Source organism: Pelodiscus sinensis, chromosome 4 (genome assembly GCF_052426305.1).
Source record: "Pelodiscus sinensis isolate ZL-2025 chromosome 4, ASM5242630v1, whole genome shotgun sequence".
Lineage (NCBI taxonomy): Eukaryota > Metazoa > Chordata > Testudines > Trionychidae > Pelodiscus > Pelodiscus sinensis.
Window position 1 is genome coordinate 55428112 of NC_143055.1, and position 23553 is coordinate 55451664.

The window sequence follows — 23553 nt, forward strand, 5'->3', positions numbered from 1 at the left end:
ATATATTGAAAGGACAGCTTTCAAACGCTGTGTATAGCAAATAAAACAGGGTTCAAACTTGGGAACTGATCTACAAAGTCTCTAATTGTAGGTCATTGATTTTTGGTAGCATACACAGCTTCTTACCTCTCAACAGTAAAGTATCCTTCAGACTTCAAGCAATTTTTCTTCCTGTCAATTGCAGCCCAGTGGGTAACTTGTGACTTCAAGAAACTTTTTGAATAATTAAGCATACCCCTCTCCTCCCTCCAGTTCCTTAATGTCCTTTTGAGTACATTTTTTTATGTAAATTCAACTACACCAAATTTGCAGAGGATCTCAAAATACACACAAACCAAAGCAAAGAACTGAGAAAAATCAGTCTTTAGGGGTTGCAGGCAATGGGGGAAGATATGGACTAAATTATAAGTCCTACATCCAGGGAGAAGAAACAAGTAGTACAATTTTAAAATACAGGAGGCAAGCTAACAAAGAAGCTGAATACAAGCAAGTTTATTTTCATTTTCACTCCTTTACCCTACCCTAGCTCTAGTTTTTCATGTAACTTTTAACACCACTATTGTGCAGCAGGTAAGAGATTGGGAGAGCTGTCAATGATATGAATCCTATCTCGAAAAATGGTCCACAGAACAAAAATGCCTCAAAGACTTTCATGGACACATTTTTAAAAAATTGATCAGACTATCCCTATTCTAGTATCTCTGTAAGATTAGCAGCATCTGCTGCAACTCCCCAAAATAGTTATTTGTGAAGTTAGTCCATTCATGTTAGTGTCCAGAAAGTGATAATGTTGCTACCAGGAGAACCAGCCTCTGCAAGTCAATTCATCTTTAGATGGGATAGGCTAATCTTCCTTAACTATTCTTTTTTCATGGGGATCAGTTATAGTATGTGCAAGACTACACTGCAGAGATACCGGTCTTTAAAAGTTTATACAACTGGAAGTCAGTCAGTTACCTTCCTAACATTTTATACTGTGTAGCAAAACAGTGTGCCAGGTAGATTGCTTTGGATCACTACTCTGCCAGCAATCGGCTGAAACTAGGTAGAGCATTAAAACGCTTTTAGCCGGCACTATCTTTTTTAGATGTTAAAAAAATGAAGAAACCAAAAACACAGAACTAATCAAAAGGTAGGAATGAAGCTAGTACAAAGCAAGTTCTTTTTAATAGTAAAAAGGGAATCTCTAGCATTTGAATTCCATTGACTGTATGCCATTTAGGAGGATGAAATAAGAGGCTGATGTTAAACTACGCAAGTTAAAAAAACTGAACTTTTACCAAGTCAAGTTCGGCCCACAATTTAAATTCCCTCTAAGCTGTACGGCTGTGCAACTGCACAGCTCTTTTCTGAGCCCCACTCAGTGGTTCAAAGCTCGCGCACAGGCACGGGAGCTCAGCTGGCTGGCGGGGGTGGGGCACCTGTAAGCAGCAGATAAAGGGAGATGCACTGCTTGAACTCAACAGCTTCCAGAGAAGACAAGCATGTGGGGGAGTTTGGAGAATCCCATCTGCCCAAGGAAAGAGAGAGGCAGAAACCCAGCAGTCTCTTCAACCCTCCTGGTTTGGGAAGGGGAGATAAGGGGCTGACTGTATTGGGTAGGTGGGGGAAAGAAAGGGTAGGTGGGTGCTGGCATTTGTGCAGTGAGGTGGAGGCAAGGGGCAATTTTTTGGGGTGCTCTGACTCGCTGCAGTCCTCTCTGGCTGGCTGGTTTGGGGGGGAGGGGACGGAGAAGCAGGCTGCATGGGGGATTTGTGTGCTAGGAGGACATTTGCATGATTACACTTCAAACACTATACGTAAGTGTTGATGGCTTAAGAAAAAGATTTAACAATTTTTTGGAGTGTTGCAAATATCTAAACTCTGATCTTAATGATTTTTTTAAATTCTGTGTTACTAATTAATACATGGTACATTGTATTGCATTAAATCCAGATTTTGCTATGAGGTAGAGGTCTGACTCTTGAGTCGGAAGTAGCAAGTAGTTGGTGTGATGCTAGTTGTTTTCTAGAATGAAGCCTTATTTGCAAGCTTTTCGAAGTGTGCATCTGTCTACAAACCCTGAAGCCATGTGATTTGTTCTGGGGCTTCTTCTCTTCCTTAAAGGGAAGGCTAATTCCCTACCTTAGTGACTACAAAGGTTCTTGTACAAAGGGTACATCACAGCAACTAGACACAGGTGTTTTGTTTTTATATATATGTGGGGGGGATGTTTTGTTTACATTGGTGGTGCACATCCACACACTACCTCAATATTGGTGCTGCACATAAATTTCAACCCACACAAGGAGAAAAAAAAATGTTAGAGGGAACACTTGGGCAAACACACAACCCCACTCCCCAGCTATGAATCTTAAGACCTATAGGGATGTGTCTGTGTCATTCAAGTGGAAGCTTTATTCATAAGCCATTCCATTGTGTCATATGCAAGCCAAACACTAAAGAATTATGCTAGGGCACGAGAATCCGACACTGAAACTAACTAGTTTATTTTAAATTATCCAAAAATGGGAAAGTGAGCAGACAGTACAAGGGAGTGAAAACTACATTTTAAAAAGGATTTCCTTTTTAATTACATAAGGCAGGAAGGGGAGAACCAAAGACCCAGGGGTTGAATGTGGTCCCTGGCTTGCCTGGATCAGCTCCCAAGGCTCTCCGCCCCTCCCCCCCCTCCATCCCGCAGCATTGGGGGCCAATGCTGGCGCTCCAGTCCCTTCATCGCCCCCACAAGGCTGGAGCACACAAAATCTACTAGTCTGGGCCCCCCAGGCTCTCGTGCGCAAGGGAAAAGTGGGGAGTGTCTTTCTTCTTCTCAGTCAGGGGCCACATCAACGAAGGGGCTGTGGGGCTTTTTGGTGTTGGGTTTTTTTGCGCTTCTGACTTATGTGAGATCCCCTGTCTGATTTTCTGTGGGTTAGCAGCCACCCGACTTAAAAAAAGTTTCCCCACCCAAACATAAGATGCTAGCATGACATAGGAAAAAGTGTGGGGTAATTTCCATAGCATGACAATGGAAATTTTACTTGTGCCATTTCTGTTGGTTTGTGCTATGATATGAATTTTGCACAGGTTTCAACTTACTTCTTCTTGATCTGAAGAAGCGGGTCTGCCCCACGAAAGCTCATCACCTAAAACTATCTTGTTAGTCTTTAAAGTGCTACATGACTGCTTTTTGGTTTTACCTAGATGAGACTAACACAACTACTTCTCCATGGCTATTCACTATTACCTAACTTCCCCTTTTAAATAAGCACCATGGAACAAGGGTAGGAGGGAAGAAGGGGCACACCTGAGCTGCTGTAGAGACATTTGCAACTTTTCTCATACACCTAATTAAAAACTGGACCCTCTTAAAACCCACACTCATCCCTTTCAAGCCACCTGCCCAGACAGAAGCTGAAGATCAATCACTCCTCTCACCCCTGGATACTGCTAGTTGTGAGACCACTGGATACGCACCACTGGATACTGCTAGCATGTCAATTCTAACTTAGCTTGAATGTCCTGTGTCTTAAATGTACTCATTACAAAGGGAAAGGAAATTGTGGGGATATGATGTTACAGACTTCAGTCTGAACAACTGATCTAGAAAAAACCATGAAGGACAAGGTGAAAGCATACCCCTCAGCTGTGGGCCAAAATTTTCCAAAAAGAGTGCCTAAAAGTTTGGCACACAAAGTAGTTTACAACTACAAGGGAAACTCCAGATACTCTAGGGATACAGAGCCTCTCCTCTTTTTAAAAAAATTAGGTCAATTTAAAAAAAATGCAGATTAAGGCAATGCTGATCACAAGATATTTATATAACCTTAAGTCAGAGTTAAGCTATAAATCATATATAAAAATGGTTAATAAACTAAGTCAAATCATGCCCATCCTTTCCTTAGATACTTATAACCACAAGGAGGAAAAGAAAAAAAAAAAAGTGTCAGATGCATCATTTCTTTGAGACAGACAGGTCAACACCATGGATGATGGGCTCGGATTGGCATCTGAGCCCAACTCCAGAAGTCTCAGGACATTCGTAGAGAACGTTAACGACTCTGCGCAGCTTCCCAAGAGCTGCCCCACCCGTAAATTCAGTCAACATCTCCCAGTCTAGCTACTATAGTAATGGAGCACCCATAAGTATCTGAATCTCATACAACAGTTAACATATTTACCCTTAACATTTTTATCCTCAATATCTCATCTGGCAGGGAGGCCTTACTAGTCCCATTTCACAGATGGGAAACTGAAGCACAGAGGGACTAAGTATCTTGTCAATAGTCTTTCACAGGCAGTTTGTGGTAAAGTCAGGAATTGAAACTGAGTCTCTCAAGTCCCCAGTTTACATCCCAAACATAGATCATTCTTCCACTTTAGGGAAGAATCTGTATTGCTGTTGGTTGCCAGGCTACAGCTGCAGCATGGTCCCTATCCACATGTAGGAAACAGAAAATGGAAAGTAAGAACTGTGCTGCATATGAGCAACAGCAAGTTACTACACTCTTTCTATAGTATTTCTGCTGGAGTCATGAGACAGATGTACAGAATGGCTACAATCATCCATATAATTCTCGAGAGAGGATTTTGGTCCCCAGGGCTGACCTTCAGCTCCAAAGGTGTCTAAGAAAAATCAAGTGTCTCTAATAAAACGAAATGATCAATATGAGTAACTTGCACCATTCAATAAGTAATCAGTACAGCAATTCAATTCACTGCAATTTAATAGAGATTTAAACAAAAAAAGTACAGAAATTCATTTAATCAATGGTGCATGCAAGTAATTAAGGATTTGGTTTCTGAAGATTCACACAAGCTGTTCTCAGTTTGAGATAGATCCACACAGTTGGAAGCATTTCACTGCTGTGGACAGTAATGGAAGTGTTTCAGCAATGGTGTTTGGATTCTCTCTCCCCTTCTATCCTAATTGATATGCAGTTTAGTTGCCACTACCACTGGAGCTTTCCTATACATCTTCTCCATCCTTTGCCCAATCCTTACGAATATCTGAGTTCTATCATTTTGTAAAACAATTTCGTATCATGCATTGCTTTACAGTATCATGCATTGCTTTACAGAAGTCCATACTTCATGCAGCACCAAATGCATTTCTCTTATGCAATTTTGGTAATCTATTTTTCTTCACGTCAGCACAAAACTCTAATGACTGAAGCTGTTCAACAGTAATTCCCCTCCCCCATAAGGCCACAAGGGTTAAGACAACTCTACTAAAGCAATCATGGTTTTGTTTCAAATTCTTCAGGGTGTACAACTTTGTTGACTTCTGCAATTTTTCCAACATCATTACTTTGCTTGGTCCCAGTGGAAACCAATATCAGTTAGATGTTCCCCGAAATACGTTTTTTGCTCAACTGCTGAGATTTGCTGCTGGGATGCAAAACTCCAGACCAAATACTGAACTAGGGTGCTTTTCCTGAAAAGTCAGAAAAGACCATCCTACCCACTTCTGTGCAAATCAGCCTGCATTAGAAGTGTTAAGGAGATGGTGGAAATTATGTTCTTTTCTTCATGGTCACCAGTAAGATCCTCATTAAAAAGGTACATGTTCTTTACCTGCATAGCCTCACAAAGTTCGTGTTCATTGGCACTGTCTAAATCACTTGCTCAGCATTTTGAAAAAAAAAAAGTGGCATACAATTCCGATACTCAGAAGGTGGCTGCACTAGTCAGTCCATGTACAGTTTCCACATGCTCTCATTTAGAAAGTGTTCTATGTTGCCTTCATCAAAACGGTGAGCCACCTATTACCTCAGATGAGATGTACCCCTTTCATTTCAAACCAGTCCAGATGTGGCCTTCTTTGGCAAGCGTGGTTGTAACAATCCCAGTAGCATATCTTTCACTTTGAATATGAACTGGAAACAAATGTATGAAGTAAGGTAAATAGAAAGGAGCATAATCACTGCCAAATTAAGTGTAAAAATGTAATAAGAAAAGCCAAAAAGGAGTTTGAAGAACAGCTAGCTAAAAACTCAAAAGGTAATAAAATGTTTAACTATCAGAAGCAGGAAGCCTGCTAAACAACCAGTGGGGCCCTTGGACAATCGAGATACAAAAGGAGCACTTAAAGACGATAAAGTCATTGTAGAGAAACTAAATAAATTCTTTGCTTCAGTCTTTACAGCTGAGGATGTTAGGGAGATTCCCAAAACCTGATCTGTCCTTTGTAGGTGACAAATCTGAGGACTTGTCACATATTGAAGTGTCATTAGAGGAGGTTTTGGAATTAATTGATAAAGTTAACAGTAACAAGTCACCGGGACCAGATGGCATTCACCCAAGAGTTCTGAAAGAACTCAAATGTAAAATTGCGGAACTATTAACTATGGTTTGTAACCTACCCTTTAAATCTGCTTCTGTACCCAATGACTGGAAGATAGCTAATGTAACACCAATATTTAAAAAGGGCTCTAGAGGCGATCCTGGCAATTACAGACCAGTAAGTCTATCATCAGTACTGGGCAAATTAGTTGAAACAATAGTAATGAATAAAATTGTCAAACACATAGAACATAATTTGTTGGACAAAAGTCAACACGGTTTCTTTAAAGGGAAATCATGTCTTACTAATCTATTAGGGTATGTATACACTAGCCACCCTAATTCAAACTAGGGTAGCTAATGTAGTCATTCGAACTTGCAAATGAAGCCCGGGATTAAAATATCCTGGGCTTTATTTGCATTTCCCGGGCGCCGCCATTTTTAAATGCCTGGTAGTTCAGACTCCCTGCCCGCAGCTACATGTGGTGCAGGCTAGGTAGTTTGAACTAAAGCCCCTAATTCAGACTACTGTTACTCCTCCTGCAATGAGAAGCCACGTGTAGCCATGGGCAGGGAGTGCGAACTACCGGGCATTTAAAAATGGCAGCACCTGAGAACATGTAAATAAAGTCTGGGATATTTTAATCCCAGGCTTCATTTGCAAGTTCGAATGACTACTTAACCACCCTAGTTCGAACTAGGGTGGCTAATGTAGACATACCCTTAGAGTTCTTTGAAGGGGCCAACACACATGTGGACAAGGAGGATCTGATAGATATAGTGTAATTAGATTTCCAGAAAGCCTTTGACAAGGTCCCTCACCAAAGGCTCTTAAGTAAATTAAGTTATGGGATAAGAGGGAAAATTCTTTCATGGACTGAGAACTGGTTAAAAGACAGGAAACAAAGGGTAGGAATAAATGGTAAATTTTCAGAATGGAGAGGGGTAACTAGTGGTGTTCCCCTAGGACCAATCCTATTCAACATATTCATAAATGATCTGGAGAAAGGGAATAGTGAGGTGGAAAAGTTTGCAGACTATACTAAACTACTCAAGGTAGTTAAGACCAAAGCAGGCTGTGAAGAACTTCAAAAAGATCTCACCAAACTAAAGTGACTGGGCAACAAAATGGCAAAATGAAATTTAATGTGGGTAAATGTAAAGTACTGCACATTGGAAAAAATAACCCCAACTATACATATAATATGATGGGGGCTAATTTAGCAACAACTAATCAGGAAATACATGTTGGAGTCATCGTGGATAGTTCTCTGAAGACGTCCACACAGTGTGCAGCAGCAGTCAAAAAAGCAAACAGGATGTTAGGAATCATTAAAAAAGGGATACAGAATAAGATGGAGAATATCTTATTGCCTGGATATAAATCCGTGGTATGCCCACATCTGGAATACTGCGTACAGATGTGGTCTCCTCATCTCAAAAAAGATATACTGGCATTAGAAAAGGTTCCAAGGACAACTAAAATGATTAGGGGTTTGGAACGGGTCCCATATGAGGAGAGATTAAAGAGAGTAGGACTTTTCAGCTTGGAAAAGAAGAGACTAAGGGGGGATATGATAGAGGTATATAAATCACGAGTGGTGTGGAGAAAGTGAATAAGGAAAAGTAATTTACTTGTTCTCATAATATAAGAACCAAATGAAACTAATGGGCAGCAGGTTTAAAACAAATAAAAGGAAGTTCTTCTTCACACAGTGCATTGTCAATCTGTGGAACTCCTTGCTTTAGGAGGTTGTGAAGGCTAGGACTATAACAGGGTTTAAAAGAGAACTAGATAAATTCATGGAGGTTAAGTCCATAAATGGCTATTAGCCAGTATGGGTAAGAAATGGTGTCCCTAGCCTCTGTTTGTCAGAGGATGGAGATGGATGGCAGGAGAGAGATCGCTTGATCATTACCTGTTTGATTCACTCCCTCTAGAACACCTGGCACTGGCCACTGTCAGCAGACAGGGTACTGGGCTGGATGGACCTTTGGTCTGACCCAGTATGGCCATTCATATGTTCTTAAGTAAAGGACAGCATTCCCCAGTCCAAGCAAATCTTCTCCAAATTTTACACTTAAAACAACAAGCCACTTAGTAACCCAAGTGGCATGAGTTCAACCATTAGTTTCTAACCCTGCCTATTTTTAATAGAAGTCATGAGTTGGTCTGAGCATATCTGTCACTGCTCATCTTGACTTATAGGGTTCCCTTCACACCAAAAAGTCACCTTTCACGACACCTTACCACAACTGCAGCCCCTCAGTGAGGAATGATTCAAGAGTGGGTCATCAATACCCTGCTCAGAGGCTGAACCCCATCAATTTAACAACCCAAAAAGTTAGCATCAAGATGTAACTTCTGCCAAATGATAGACCCATGTTCAGCATAGATCTATGATGCTACCAATAAATGGGATTGGTTTGTTATTTTTGAATGGTAACAGCCACAAGAACAAAAAAAAATGTGTGTTCCTCTCTGCCTCTGACATTTAAATATCAAATACACAAGACTAATGGTTAAGTAGAGCTCTCTGCAGGAAGAGTCAGAGGGCATCTTTGAAAATTCTGTTCCGAACTATGTATCAAATCATTTACCTTGAGATTTTTGCAGCTCTTCATGAGATACTTCACATCATAAATGACAGGGAAAAACAACCGTAGTATCTCAAAGAAGTCCAGCTCCTCTTCAGGTAAATTAGAGTTAGTCAGGATTTTGATTAGATAGCCAAAGTCATAACCACTGCAAATTAATCACACATACAAAACAGAGTCAGGCAGATAAAAAAAGAATCCTTCTCACCTCCAATGTCAAGTCTCCAATTAGTTTAATTTAAATTCAACAACAACAAAAAGACAGGGAGGCATTTTATATATAAATTTAACTTAATTTTTTGGGGGGGGGGGAAGAGGGGGAAGAGGGGAGAGAGATTATGTGACTCTTCAAATATTATCAGTAGAGAAACACAAGAGTTCTCACTGCAGCTTCCAAATGCTAAGTTTCCACAATCATAAGAATTATCAAAACCTGGAACCCTAGAAGAAATAATAATAATAAAAAAAAATAAAAAAAATAAAGACTTTCCTGCAGAAACACTCTGGACATCATGACAGACACTACTTTGCCACTGCTGGACCTATTCTCAGAATGTGGAATGATATCAATCTTGCTCTTTTCATATGCATCAAAAGTTTCTGATGACCAGAGGATGAAAGCAAAAGATTTCTATTGCTGTCAGAACCAAGAATGTGTACATACTATGTAGACTCTTTCATGGATTATTTGCACTCAGAAGAACTTCACCCTCACCAGTTAAGGCTGCATGTACTTCCTCTGGGTTCTGCAACACTACAAGTTTAGCCTCTGCCTCTACATCTTGCCATTGGAAATCTTTGATAGAGCAGTTAGTTCACATATCCATTAGCTGTAACTAAGCTCAACATGTTGATAGGTGTATAACATAATATTCTGTTTTATAAAAAGTTGACAAGGGACACTTATAAATTAAATACATATATTGACTGGGTTCAAGGGTAATATGTATGGCTATTGCCTGAGAAAAGAGTTGACTGTAAGCACTTCAGGAAGGGTCCCCACCGTGATAAGGTTAGTCTCCAAAAACCCTCAAAGTCACCAACATAAAAAGCAAAATGGGATGCAAACTGGCTGAGGCAACACTGTTTGACTGATACTACTGTACAAGGCTCTAATCCTGTGTTGTGTTCCTAACTGCTGGAGACCTATACCTGCATGGAGCCCAAGCTTCAGATGCAGGGCTGAGGCCTTAATTTGCATTATTAATTCCTATCTTAAATGCTACTTTTCTCCCTGGTGCAAATGGAGTGACAAAATACTATAAAAAAGTGTTCCAACCTATTTCTATATTATTGATCATCTTTATGATCATGCTGTTATGCTGCCCAAATGAAGAAATATCAGAAAATCCTACACAGCAACACCAGGGGAAAAAAAGATAATTTCTTAAAATCCACTAATGCAGAACAAGCAACAATACAGCTGACTGTGATTCTCCCAAGAAGACTTCCCATAGTAGAGCACAGACTTCTAGTTATCTGAAGGATTCAGACACTGAATGTGAAGTTCCCGCAGTCACAGTTGTCCTTTTGAGGCTGCACTCCAAAATTTACAGCAGAAGATTGATTCCTTTACTCCCTGGCTTGTAAAGGCAGGAGTTTCAGATGAGGCCAATAGCATGCAACTACAGAACAGACAACTTGACAGCTAAACTTGTGGTCATAAAAGCAGCTTCTTTTGCTCAAACTAGCAAAATAATGTATTTAAAAAGAAAATCCTAACAACCTGGAAAATGACAGCAAGAACTGAAAGCTAAGAATGCTCAGGGGTTGCAGAAAATCTGGTGCTTGTGGAGATTGTAGGTAGCAGGCAAGAATCCGCTGAAATAATACTACAGTTAAGTCTGATCCCCTGTAATAACCAAGGGCATGTCTAGACTACATCCCTCTTTCGAAAGACGGATGTAAATTAGATCAAAATTGCAAATGAAAAAACTTTGAGTACAGGATCTTTCGAAAAAGGGTTTTTTTCCCCCCTTGAAAGAATCCCATCTAGACGGCAGTTTTACTTTCGAAAAGTCCTTTTCTGAAAGAACGCACAGCCACCATTATGCAAATGAAGAATGGGAAATTTAAATCCAGGCTTCATTTGCAATTTCAATCTGTCTAATTTACATCCCTTTTTCGAAAGTGGGTTGTAGTCTCAACGTGCCCCAAAACTGCACCAAAACTCTGCTTCCAATACAGATGAACAATTTGATATATGAGCTTTTGTTTTTCCATGGGCACCCAACCCAGCTCCTTCAGGAAGTCATCTAGAGAACCAAAAATATAACAAGAGCTGATGCTCTCCTGCTATTTCAGCTTCTTAGTAGCAGAAATACTACAAGAAAAGCAAAGCAAAGAGGTACTGATTTTGTGCTGAGCAGGACCAGAATAGCAGGCTTACAACTTACAATGTGCACAGATCCTAAAGCCAGAAGTGACCGTTATGAATTAATCATGTACTCTGACCTCTTGTACAAGACAGGTCACAGAACTTCCCAAAATAAACTCTGAAGTTTGCAGTGGTAGACAAGGGGTTTCTTTGCGTCACTAAAACCACAGGCAAATAGAAATTTGCTCCAGGGCCTTCACAGAAAGAAAAAAAAAAATCACAATAGTAGAATGCTCAGTGTAGATTACTGCCTCACTGTACATGGACACTATCTGCTTCTGGACAACAGGCTAGTTTTAGTCAGTTCACTACATGTGAATCTCTCTCAGGCCTCCAAAAAAAAAAAAAAAAAAATTTTTTTTTTTTAAAAACACACACATTCCACCACATGCTGCATTTCACGAGCCACAATATTCGTTTCAAGCCTTCATATACACTGCTTTGCACTACACCCGTGGAGGCTACTAAGATCCATCACTTACAGAAAATTACCACCATTCCACATCAAGCTTGTGGTTAGCTTAGCTTGGCAATCTAGATCAGATAGTGATCAGCATTGGATACAGTAAAGGAAAGGGCACAAAAGCCCCTAATGAACAATTATGTAAATACTTGCCCATTAAGGAAGTCTCTTTCCAATACCCATCAATTAACAGTTTGCAACCTGAAATGAGGGCTTTCATATTTTTATCTTAGCTAAGAACATCATTAGAAGTTACAGTCTACAACTAGCCACAATCCCTGATATTTTATGGCAACACCTGCCCACAGACACACATGTTCAAGGAGCATAGCTAACTTTAGGCAACTGACTGAGAGCCAAAAGTTTCTGGAAAGATCAGAAAAGACTTTATTTTAATTTCCTTTGTCATTATTGGGAAAACAGTTTTAACTTAATTGGTTATGTAAGCATTTTTCACAAGCTACCAGACAGTAAGTTTGAGAAATATCAAAAGCTAGAGTGGCTTTATCTCTAAGAATAGTAGGTGCTATTTCTGAGGTAGAAAATAGATGCTTGAGTTTAATTGATCTTCTTAACAAATTTTCAGTGACCACGAGGAATTGCAAGTTTTGGAACATCTGAGCTCTCCAATAATCGTCTCCTTGTACAAGACGTACTATAGAAAATTTACCAGGACTTTTTTCCTTTCTCTGTACAACAGACATGCACTGAAATTACAATTTAAGAGTAGCTGCACATCAGCCTATATACATCTGTTGAGGGAGCCACTGTGCAAATGCCCTGGCAATCTATCTACCTTCAAAATTAGCATTCAAGTTGTTCAATGCTTTGACCAGAACTGCTGTGGTTACAATTGTCATACTGAACACTTAGAGCTCCTACTAACTACAACAGGCATTTAAGTATTTAGGATTTTATTTAGGTCCCCTTCACTTAATAAGAAGCACTGTACTACTGGTCTCTGAAGTTGCTGTCTCGTCTGATTTAGCAAGACTACTAGCTCTCTGTGAGGAAGCTGCACTGTGTACTAACCAGTAGCCACAGGAAAGCTTCCTCATATTTGTGGCTGTATAAACTTCTGGCTGCACAATAGCTTTGTTAGTTAGTGCTATGTTAGGATGCCACAACACCAGTTAAGTAATCCAAAGATAGCTTCATGAATAGATTTTAACAGTGTTGTTTAAAAGTTTTTAAAACGTCAAATGCATGTGTGCACACAGAGAAAATTCTGCTACATTAGGAGTTACTGGGTAAGTATAAAAATATATACACAAATAATTGTTTAAGTCAGTACTGTCCCTTAAATTACTAATTTGTTTTGTACTAGATACATTTAACACACATTACCACCACACCAAGAAAGATTGGGGTTGTCCTCTACAACAGAAAAGCATCTTTGCTCTGTTGAACTCTAAGGTTTCTTTGAAAAATCAATTTCCGAAATAGTGAATACCAAGGAATTAAGATTCAAAAACTAAAATTAAGTTACTGACTCCAAGAGCATGATCTTGAGCTACTAAGCATCCACACCTCCTAATGAAGTCAATGAGCATTGTAAGTGCTCAACATCTATAAAGACACTAAGAATGGTTCTAGTAAACTTGAAGTGAACATGCGCACACACACAAAAACCAAATACACACAGTGTCTTTACATCTCCTCTCAAAGAGAATATTTCCCTCCACTGATAGTTAGGAACCACTGGGAGAAAGGAAGGAACCAAGTGAAAACCTATTTACAAGTGATAGATCCAGAAACTACATACAGTAAAACTCCGATGGTCCAGCACTCCTGATGGTCTGGCACCATCAGGAACCCGGAAGTGCTTGAGGCAGCTGGACCATTGGAGCTGCTCTGCCCCCAGCTGTCCCCAATTCAGCCGCTGTTGAAACTGACCAGTGGCTGACTCCAGGAAGCCCGAGGCAGAGCAACTCTGCCTTGGGCCTCCTGGAGTCAGCTGCTGATCAGTTTCAGCAGGGGCTGACTTGGGTACACCTGGGACAGAGCAGTTGGGGTGCTCCCGGGTTGCTCTCGCAGAGCCAAGGGTTGGCGTTACCAGACCAACCCAGCAGCACCCCAGCTGCTCTACCCAGGCATCCCCAAGTCAGTCGCTGCTGAAACTGACCAGCGGCTGACTCCAGGAAGCCCGAGGCAGAGCAACTCTGCCTTGGGCCTCCTGGAGTCAGCTGCTGATCAGTTTTAGCAGCGACTGACTTGGGGACACCTAGGGTAGAGCAGCTGGGGTGCTGCCGGGTTGGTCCAGTAGCGCTGCTCCTCGGCACTGTGGGACCAACCCAGCAGTCCCCCAGCTGCTCTGCCCCAGGCGTCCTGATTCAGGGTCGGCGCTACCGGACCAACCCGGCAGCACTCCAGCTGCTCTGCTGCAGGTGTCCCTGATTCAGCCGCTGCTGAAACTGACCAGCAGCGGCTGAATCGGGGTCCTCTGGGGCAGAGCCGGACTATTGGAAGGGGGGCTAAGAGGGGTCTGGGGTGGCATCCCCCCTACCCCAGACCTCTCATAGCCCCCCCTTCCGATAGTCCGGCAAATCTGATAATCCGGCACCCTTTGGGTCCTAAAGGTGCTGGATTATCGGAAGTTTACTGTACTTTGGAATTAAAGACAGATGAGTGACCAGGTAAGCACATGTGTAGCAACTTATTGTTTTGAATGTTTAATACTTCTAAACCAATTGTTTTAACTGTTAATTTTTCTACACTTTTAACTTTACTGTGCACCAGACCAAAGATGGGGTGAGATCTACTTTTGGCGTAGTGTTTATTACAAACAGAATCAAATTAGGAGGTTCTCTACACTATAACACTACTGTCCTCATTCCTCTTGCAATACCCATCAAAGGTCTTCTGCCAGTTACACGACATTAAATCAGACAGATAGTCGTCACAGAGCTAGTGGCAAATCATGCTGTAAACAGATGAGACAATTTAATTGAAACTAGGTCTCCTGACTAGTTGCAGCTGTCATGTAAAACATGCAAAGATTAAGTTTTCAAAGAAGAATCATAGCTTCTTTAAAAGCATTGTTCAGAATTATTTATATAGTCTCCGGAAATAACGCCTTCTCAGTATTTAAGAGTCCTTTTCTCACTATTTCTGTAGATCTTATTATCATGACCTCTAGCCAGTCTTCTAGATGAATATCAAAAGACTGAAACACGCAAATTTTGTTGAGGTCTGTAAAGGTTCAAAATAGAAATACAGATATTAAAATTGTATGCTGCCTCCGTATCTTCATTCTCTCTCTCTCAGCACAAATATACATTATTCCTTTAACCTCCAACTCAATAGTATTAACAGATTTTGCCTCAAAATAACGTTGACTCGCTTCTACAAACACTTACATGGTTATGCTTTTGGCACTATTTTTTACAGTTGGATTGTTTATTTTCTCAATTATTTGAAAATCATGAATAAATACTGAAAAGGGGTTTCCTTTCCCAATTAGAGAACAAAAGTATCAGTATTTAAGGATAAACAAAGATTCTCCCTAGCCTATTTAAACTTGTACCAACCATGAATTGTTATCACTGTGTATGGGAAACAAAATAAGACTGCAACACAACTATGTATTCTCAGCTAAGAGTTGTGCCAATTTTAGGGAGCTTGTGTTTTATTTTCTAAGAGACAAGTTGAGGGCATTAAACAGCAGTATTTAAATTCACAGTTGGCTAAAAGAGCAAAACTTAGCTTTGGTGCTTAAATGACTAGAAGAGTCCATTAAACAAATGCAAGATTTAATTCCTAATAACCAGACTTTAGATTTTTTTTTAAGAGGCTTAGTGTTGATATTTCTGTTCTGTGCTAGAAAATGGATTCATATTAAGGATGTTAAGAGGAGGGTAACTGACTAATCATGGAGTTGATAAGAGAAGGGCTCTATCCCAGCTTAGGCTAGTCCGGGACGTACCCCCACTGCGGCTCCGCAGTTTAAATGTAGTAGGAGCCAGGCACACAAGCAGTCTGCAAGCTGGGACTGCTGCAGCTCTTACTACATTTAAAATGCACAGCCACAGCAGTCCAGGATCAACTTGAGCTGGGACTGAGCCAAGCTTGCTTGGTCCTAGCACACGCCGGGTTCAGCAACCTGTGTCTATGGCAAGCCCAGGCTTATCTGTTAGTCACTTAGATTCCTAATTCATCTAATGGAATAAAGAAGAGATTTAAAGTTTGCTCATTATTGCTGCTATAGATAGGATTTCAAGCTTTCTATTCTAAATATTAATAATCTGCAGGTGCACAGAGTAGCATCCAGAGTAGATATTCCATGTGGGTTGGCTGAAAATCAAGTTACTAAGTCTCAGGCCATGTCTGCTCCACAATCTTAAGTCAGCCTATGTTATACCAATCTACAGTCCTCCAGCGTGTAATGTTCACACTATCCTCCTTCTGTCATGTGTGCATACCCTCATCCAGAGCACTTCAACAGACTGAAGAGACATAGTGTGGAGGGTTTAAAGCCACAGCTCTCAGCTGTGTGCAGCTCACCTCCAGGAGCCCAGCTGCATGCTGGACTTCTCACCTCCCTGCTCCAAGCCAGAAGTGTAGAAAGGGGACACCACCAACCAGAGTGTCTCGCCTCCAAGGTGTGGGGAAATCTGTACTCAGTCAATTATTATGCACAAGGTTCGTCAAGCAGCGGCAGCCACGCTGACCGTCACGCTGCGCATGCACTGACTGTCACGCTGAGCGGCTGTACCAGCTTGTAATCACTAATTGTCGAGTCCTGGTTATGCATCTAGTGAGGAGCAAGAAGCCAGGACTCCAGGAGGAAGCAGGGCTCCAAGTGGGGAACCTAAGCACTATCCCAAGCAGGAAGCCTGGGTGGTAGTCCGGCTTGAAGCGGTGACCTGGCAGCGAAACAGCAGGGTAACTAGAATTCTTAGCTTCACAGCTCAGCAGAGCCATAAAATTAGCAAGATAGACAACAGTCCACATAAGAAATACAGCATCTATGCAGACTATCCTAACTATACCAACATGAACCCTATGACTCTTCTGGAGATGGAATTAGGATGTTGGACACTTACACTGGTAGGAGCAAGACACATTACATAGTTAAGTGAACATAGTCGGCCTTATGTCTATCTAATTCTAGAGTGTAGAACTGTAGTTTCCAACTAGTTCTGGAGCAGTAGCCACTATGCTACAGTGAACTAGCCATACTCAACTGGTCAAATAGCCGCATGTGGTTTACATCTCTGGTGTCCAACAAGCCTCAGATTTAGCTGAGGAGCAATATAAAGAAAAACAGTTCTGTGGCTAGCAAGTTATTAGAAGCTGTTCATATAGTTCTTTCAAACTGAATCTAACATTTATTATTCACTTAATTTTAAACAATATTTGTCCAAACTGGAGAAAATATTTATTTTCATTACTACTTGCACAAATGTTGCATAAAAACCAAGAGAAAGTGCCATCTGCTGGATCAGGAAGAATCTAAAGACCTTTCGTCCCGGCTGTGAACATCAGTTTGCACATCTATAAAAATCGGGTTAGCACTACTTCTCAATAAACAAACACACACACCCTTGAAACCTATAAAGGAAAGTGCTAAGTATCTGACTAAAGAATAACCACTACTTTCTAATTTGTCATCTACAGTTTCAATCTGATCTAAAACACTCATTGCATTGTTCAAGTTTTACATAAACTACTGTAAAACAGAAGAGAAACACAAGTCAACTATAGTTATCAAGCAGCCTACTTAACAGACACCCCCACAATCCTATAATTATGTATCTGTCACACTGGATGCACTTTTCAGAACTTTCACCACACCAAGCAACTACCTGCTCTTCAACTATTTTATTTGCAATTTGTTGTTAGGTGGACATGTTGCTTAGTACAGGGATCTAAGCCTTCACAAATTAACTGGCATTTTAGTCCATCATGTTAGGCAATCACATTAAAATGCTCCTTAATACTGTTTCATATCTCAAATATATCCCCTGTGGGATCCTGGCAATCCAACAGAATATTAGGATTTTTAAAAAAATACTATTTTCCAACTGGAATGGTACATTTAGAGTTGCACTTACATTCAGCAAACCTGTTCTTACCACAGGTATACAATCTAGCTGACAGCTTAAGATGAAAGTTGTCTCCCCCTCCCCCTTCTGGCCACTGTGAAAAAGGAACACACGCTCACTCACTACCGCGAAAAAAGATCTCTCCGTCCCTCCCTCCCATACCCACTATACCTTGAACAAATTCAGTATTAAGTGTACAGCTAAATATGTGCAAACCAATCAATTCTGATATGAAAACAGCATCGAGAAATGGCCAACAAACATTATCTTATGTGCAGCATTTACCTATGAAAGGAAAGCCATTTGACTCCTTCACACAGCACTACTCCAGATGTCATAAGAAGTTCTGCAAAATATTGAGTCTCAATTCCTTCTTCCTCGTGCTTTTTAAACTGGATACCAGATGTTGTTAGTAGTTCTATGGAGTCCTGGGCATACATGTCCTCCCTAGCATGAGACACATAAGTAACACAACATTCAGATACACAAAAAAGCACACAAAAAAGCACAGCCTCAATAAGTTAATAAATAAAACGCAGCACAGAACGCAATGTATACTTGGTAAATTTTGGCCACTGCTTCAATAAATAGTATTAAATCTATTTTAACAGTTTAGACGCCATGATATAACGTTTCAACTGTGAACAATCAGAGCCATTACAAAAAAATTCCTCTCTTACACAGTATTGACTAAGCAGTTTTAACACGGTCCTCAATCTTATTATACATAAAATTCAGGTATATTTGTTGTTTCCTTTAAATGAAATTGAACAAAGCTCTCTAGGAATCAGTATAGGACCATTTTCTTATATCGATCATAGAAATTTGGGAGTAAACTGGTTGTTCAGACTCTCCACATAATCAAAACTACTTTTCCCAATGTCATAAGAATGGATTTCAGTTTTTGAAGTTTACACAGCTTTTCAACAAGGGGGGAGGTGGGGAATCGCCAAAAAAAGATAAGCCCTAATATATTAATTGTAAACTCTTCCTCTCCTCCATATTTCACTGGAAGATTTTTCTTTACAATACTTAACCTCTTTAATACTGCTCCATAGTTTTTTCCGTTTATTCTAGTGAGTCTATTCAAAAGATATCTAAGGGAAAATCTGGCTGTTGTGCCCTTTATCTCCCTTTGCCAACATCTGTAGCTACAGGCTGAACCTCTCTAGTCCACTACTTTCTAGTCCAGCAATATCTGTGGTTCGGCACAGGGATGTAATAGTATTGTACAGTCGATTAATTAAGAAGCAAAAGCTTATAGATTAATACTATAGACTATCCACATTCAACTCCCCCTCCATCCCCCCCCCCGCACACACACTCGACAGTAAATTTTTTAGCAGGTTGGCCAGCAGTTCTGGCTTGCACTGGGTCCCGGAGCTCAGACTCACCCTAGAAAGGGGCTGCTGCCACCCCATGCTTCTGCCTCTCTATTAGAGGCAGCAGCACATGGCAAAAAGCAGCCAGTCCACGAGGGGAACTGGTTCTTAAACTGGCTTTCCTTGCAGACCAACTCCCATGTGGCACCCTGCACTGCTGCCTCTGATACAGAGGCAGCAGCATAGACTGGCAGGGGGATCTTCAGGAGTGAGGCTGAAGTGCACTGGCTGCTGGCCCTACCCCCAGGGACTACAGAGTAGTATAACAGATAAGAATTCTTGAGGTTACTCGACTACTCAATTAACCGATATTTAACATCCCTAGTTCAGCATGATTTTAGTTAGCCAGATATCCATTTATCATGGGTGTGGTCAACTTTCACATGATCCCATTGTAACGTTACTACTAGGTATTTAAAATGCATTTAAGTAAACATATAACTGCGGGGAGCCAACATTTAATCACTAAAGATTTAAATTATACATATATACGCTCATCTAGAGTACTTTGTGTTCTTTGAACAGGTGTTCACCATTAATACAAGTCAAGATGGACTTGCTTAAACTGTCACCAAGTGTGTTAATTAATATGCAAACTATTCTTAGTGGTAAGAGTGGACAGCTCTAACTCAGACCTTATGAATGTTTACCATCATTGTCTACGCCATTACTGTTCTGTAGATAGACCACCAAAGCCTTCTTTCTATGCTTTCAGGTCAATTAGGATGTTTTTAATGAAAAATCCACCACTTACACAAGTGCGTGTCAAAAAAAAAGCTTAATGAGCAGGAAGTTAATATTCAGGATTTAACTGTATTCATAAACTCCAGAAGTTTTACATCCATACTTGTTTTCTTTTTACTAACCAAGTTTGAAGTGAAAGTTAGAGAACTTGTTGTGCACCCTGTGCAACTGCTATTAAGGAATAAGGCAACAAAAATTAAGATAATGCTTTTCAAATAAAAATCCTTGTCTAGTTTTTCCTCATCTTACTAGTTTTACAATTATATTATACTACAAACTAAGAAAGATTCATTTTACAGTTTATTTCACATTATCAGCACCACCAAAAGTTAAACAATCTAGAAACAAAAAATTTAGGCAGAACTATTTTAGCATTTAACTATTTTTAGTTAAAAAAAAAAAAAACCAAAACTAAAAACCCAGCAGTAACAAGATTTTAATCACCACTCACGTTAAATTAAATTTAAAATTAAATTGCCAAGTTGATGTCCCTGGAGGGTATTCTCCTTGCTCATTCATAAACGTAAGTCCTAGCTGAATTATCTTTAGCAAGTCAACATTACAGCGCAGCAGTTGGTACTGATAGTCCGCATTGCTTCTGAATTCTCCAATGGGCCTTGCAACGACACCAGGAAACTCTGTGTCCTGTTAAAAAAAAAAAAGTTTACAACTCAACAACAACCAAAGAAAGAGAAAGTTATCTGCAGCCCATCCACTCCAAATTTAAATATCTGAACAGCTTTCCAAAACACTTAACTTTGAACCTCTCACTGAGAATATAAGAAGCAAAATGCAGGACAATGTAGCACTTTAAAGACTAACAAGATGGTTTATTAGTTGATGAGCTTTCGTGGGCCAGACCCACTTCCTCAGATCAAATAGTGGAAGAAAATAGTCACAACCATATATACCAAAGGATACAATTAAAAAAAATGAACACATATGAAAAGGACAAATCACATATAAGAGAAGTTTTGGGGTTGGTTGGTTGGTTTTTTGTAAAGAAGCGATGAATATTATTTAACGTACTGGAAGCGATAATTTAAACTTTCATCATCTTCAATGGACTCTGGAATCAGCCTTTTGAAAAGATTTATTTCATGTCACAGAGAAAACTTGTATGCAGTGTTGGTCACAAAATATTAGACAGACAAGGAAGGTGATATATCATTTTTTATTAGATCAACTTCCATTGGTGACAGAGAAAAACTTTCAAATTTACTCAGCTCTGTGTGTCTATAAAAGAAATATTACCTCATCTACTGGGAATCATGACAAGACCATGTGGTATACTAAATAGGGATGTCAGAGACGTACCATGGCAACATAATTATACTTCCGAATAACTTGACGAATTTTCTTCATTTCTTCATCCAGGTTACAAGCCCAAACTTCACAAATTCTTTGGCTATGATCTACTGTAGCTGCTGGCATAGTGGGGGCGATTTAGATACCAGGCATTAAAGATTTATACTTGATTGAGGGTCAGTTTCATTAAAAAAAAGGTTTTAGATGTTTACCTAAAATAGAAAGACAAAAACAAATACAAATTTTGTATTCTGAATTATTTGAAAAATAATGTGTTAACTGAAAAACATCCAACTGTTTTTCTAAAACTCAACTTAAAGTAAAACTTAGTCACTGAAAACTTATAAACATGGTATTAATAGTTACTATAGAGATTTCGATAAAAGTGTGGAGCATGCACTTATCAAGTTCCAAGTTGGGATGGACTGCAAGCACTTTGTTTTGAATTTTAATCCTGTCCTCCAACTTTAACATATTAGAGAATGGGCCTGAAGTCAAGATAAAATGCAATAAAATGCAAGGTACTCTATTTAGGAAGGAAAAATCAAATGCATAAATTAGGGATGTTAGAGTAGAACCAAATAAACATTTAAACGATAAACTAATGCTCATCGGTTAATCGCCTCAGTTACACTCAGCCAATGCCCTGGGAGGCAGCTTCTGTGTGGCAGGGCAGCGAAGCCACTTCCCAGGAAGACAGGCCAGCAGGGGCTGGTGGCTTTATGCTGCAGAGCCCACAAGGCGACTAATCATATAACTGTTGAGATTTTCAGCAATTACACAGTTACCCTAATACATAATTTTTAACATCCCTAACACAAATAGAAAATAGAACTGCTGACAATATTCTAGAAGGACAGAGGATCACAAACTGAGTGAGACAACAATACGATGCAGTTGCTAAAAAGGCTATATCATTCTGCTGTGTATTAATAGGTGCATTACAGGTAAGATATGGGACTTAATGTCCTATTCTATTTTGTGCTGGTGAGGCTCAGCTGGAGGGCTGCGTACAATTCTGAGAGCCACATTCTAGGAAAGATGTGGACAAATAGAAGAGAATCCAGAGGAAATGTGATGAAAAGTTTAGAAAACCTGGCCTGTGAGGAAAAATTTAAAAAAACAAAAACCAAACTGGGCTTGTTTAAGCCTGAAAAAAGAAAACTGTGGGGAATGGTGGGGAAGTACCTGACATCAGTCTCCAAATATGTTAAGAGCAGTCATAAATAGACTGTCTACTAAGGTAGAACAAGAAATAAACAGGCTTAAACTGGAGCAAGGAAGATATAGGTTAGATACTAGGAAAAAAAATTCTAACTCTAATAGTAGTCTAACTGCAACAGCCTTCCAAGGGAAGTTGCAGAAGCTCTATCATTGGAGAGTTTTAACAATAGTTTAGACAAACACCAGCCACAAACTGTGTAACTTACTTTGTCCTGCCTCAGCGCTAGGGGCTGAACTACAGTTCTTAAGATCCCTTTCTGCCCTACAGCTCTATGGTTCTAAAATAGGATATCCTACTTAAAAATAGACACAACTTTTTAGATTTGTTAATTTATCTGGTGTGGAAAAATTGCACAGGATGTCAGATGAGAATGCTCTGAGCCAAAATGAAATGCCTCCAGCAACGACGCTCTCAATGGTGTCACCCAGAAAAGCACCTTCCCGGCCACATGCCAGTTAACAGCGTGCAATGCGCTGACTGCGAGACAGCCGCCTGCATCGCCACACCCCCGCATGGCCTCAAGGCAAGAGTCGGGTGGAGTAAACAGAGATTCGTTCGGTTCTCAGGCGACACAAACTCCGGCTCCGGACGAGTGCGCAATGGGAGCGGCTCGCTGCCTGGGGCAGGCACCGCAGCGCCCCACGCTCTCGCCGTTCGTGACCCCCCAGCCCAGCGCACGGCGGGGTCAGGGCTGCAGCGCCCGGAGCCGCGGGATCCAAGTCCCAAGCGCGCCCGCCCCGCAAACGGGAACTAAAAACCGAGAGCGCCGCGCGCCGCATTGGGGCCTCCGGACACGCCCCCCCGCCCCGGCTGCGCCGCCAGGAGACCCCGCGAAAGGTCCCGCCCGAGTTGCCACGGCCCGGAAACTAAGCCCCGCCCCCTCTCACCGACTTCGGCCTCAGACGGGCCGGGGGCGGGTCTGGCTGGGACCCGGTGTAGGCGGAGGCGGAGGCCCCAGGACGCCCCAGAATAGCGAGTCGCACCAAGAAGCGCAGAACCTGCCGCCCCCACCGCACAAAGCCATTACATCATTGTCGCGCGCCGCGCCCCGACCTTTCAACTCGCTGACCCATGACCCCGGCAGGGTGCTGTCGGCTCCAATCGCGCTGCGCGCCCTGGGGCACGTCAGGCTCCGCGCGCCA

The 23553-nt window shown here is 40.9% G+C and overlaps 1 protein-coding gene across 5 annotated transcripts in view; it reads right to left on the minus strand.

The window, feature by feature from the left end:
* CNOT7 (CCR4-NOT transcription complex subunit 7) overlaps positions 1-23458 on the minus strand; it is an 85527-nt gene extending 62069 nt beyond the window's left edge. For 3 of the 5 annotated variants that reach the window (XM_075930367.2, XM_075930366.2, XM_075930365.2), the window contains exons 1-5: positions 23299-23458; positions 21196-21398; positions 20330-20523; positions 18038-18199; positions 8869-9013 (exon numbers count right to left, since the gene is read on the minus strand). In XM_075930367.2, coding sequence (XP_075786482.1) covers positions 8869-9013; positions 18038-18199; positions 20330-20523; positions 21196-21312 — 618 coding nt within the window. In that variant the 5' untranslated portion in view covers positions 21313-21398; positions 23299-23458. Of the gene's footprint in view, positions 1-4691; positions 5862-8868; positions 9014-18037; positions 18200-20329; positions 20524-21195; positions 21399-22616; positions 23218-23298 lie in introns of those variants that run through there. The other 2 variants (XM_075930368.2, XM_089777882.1) reach the window with 2 other exon arrangements.
* Between the last annotated feature and the right edge of the window lie 95 nt (positions 23459-23553).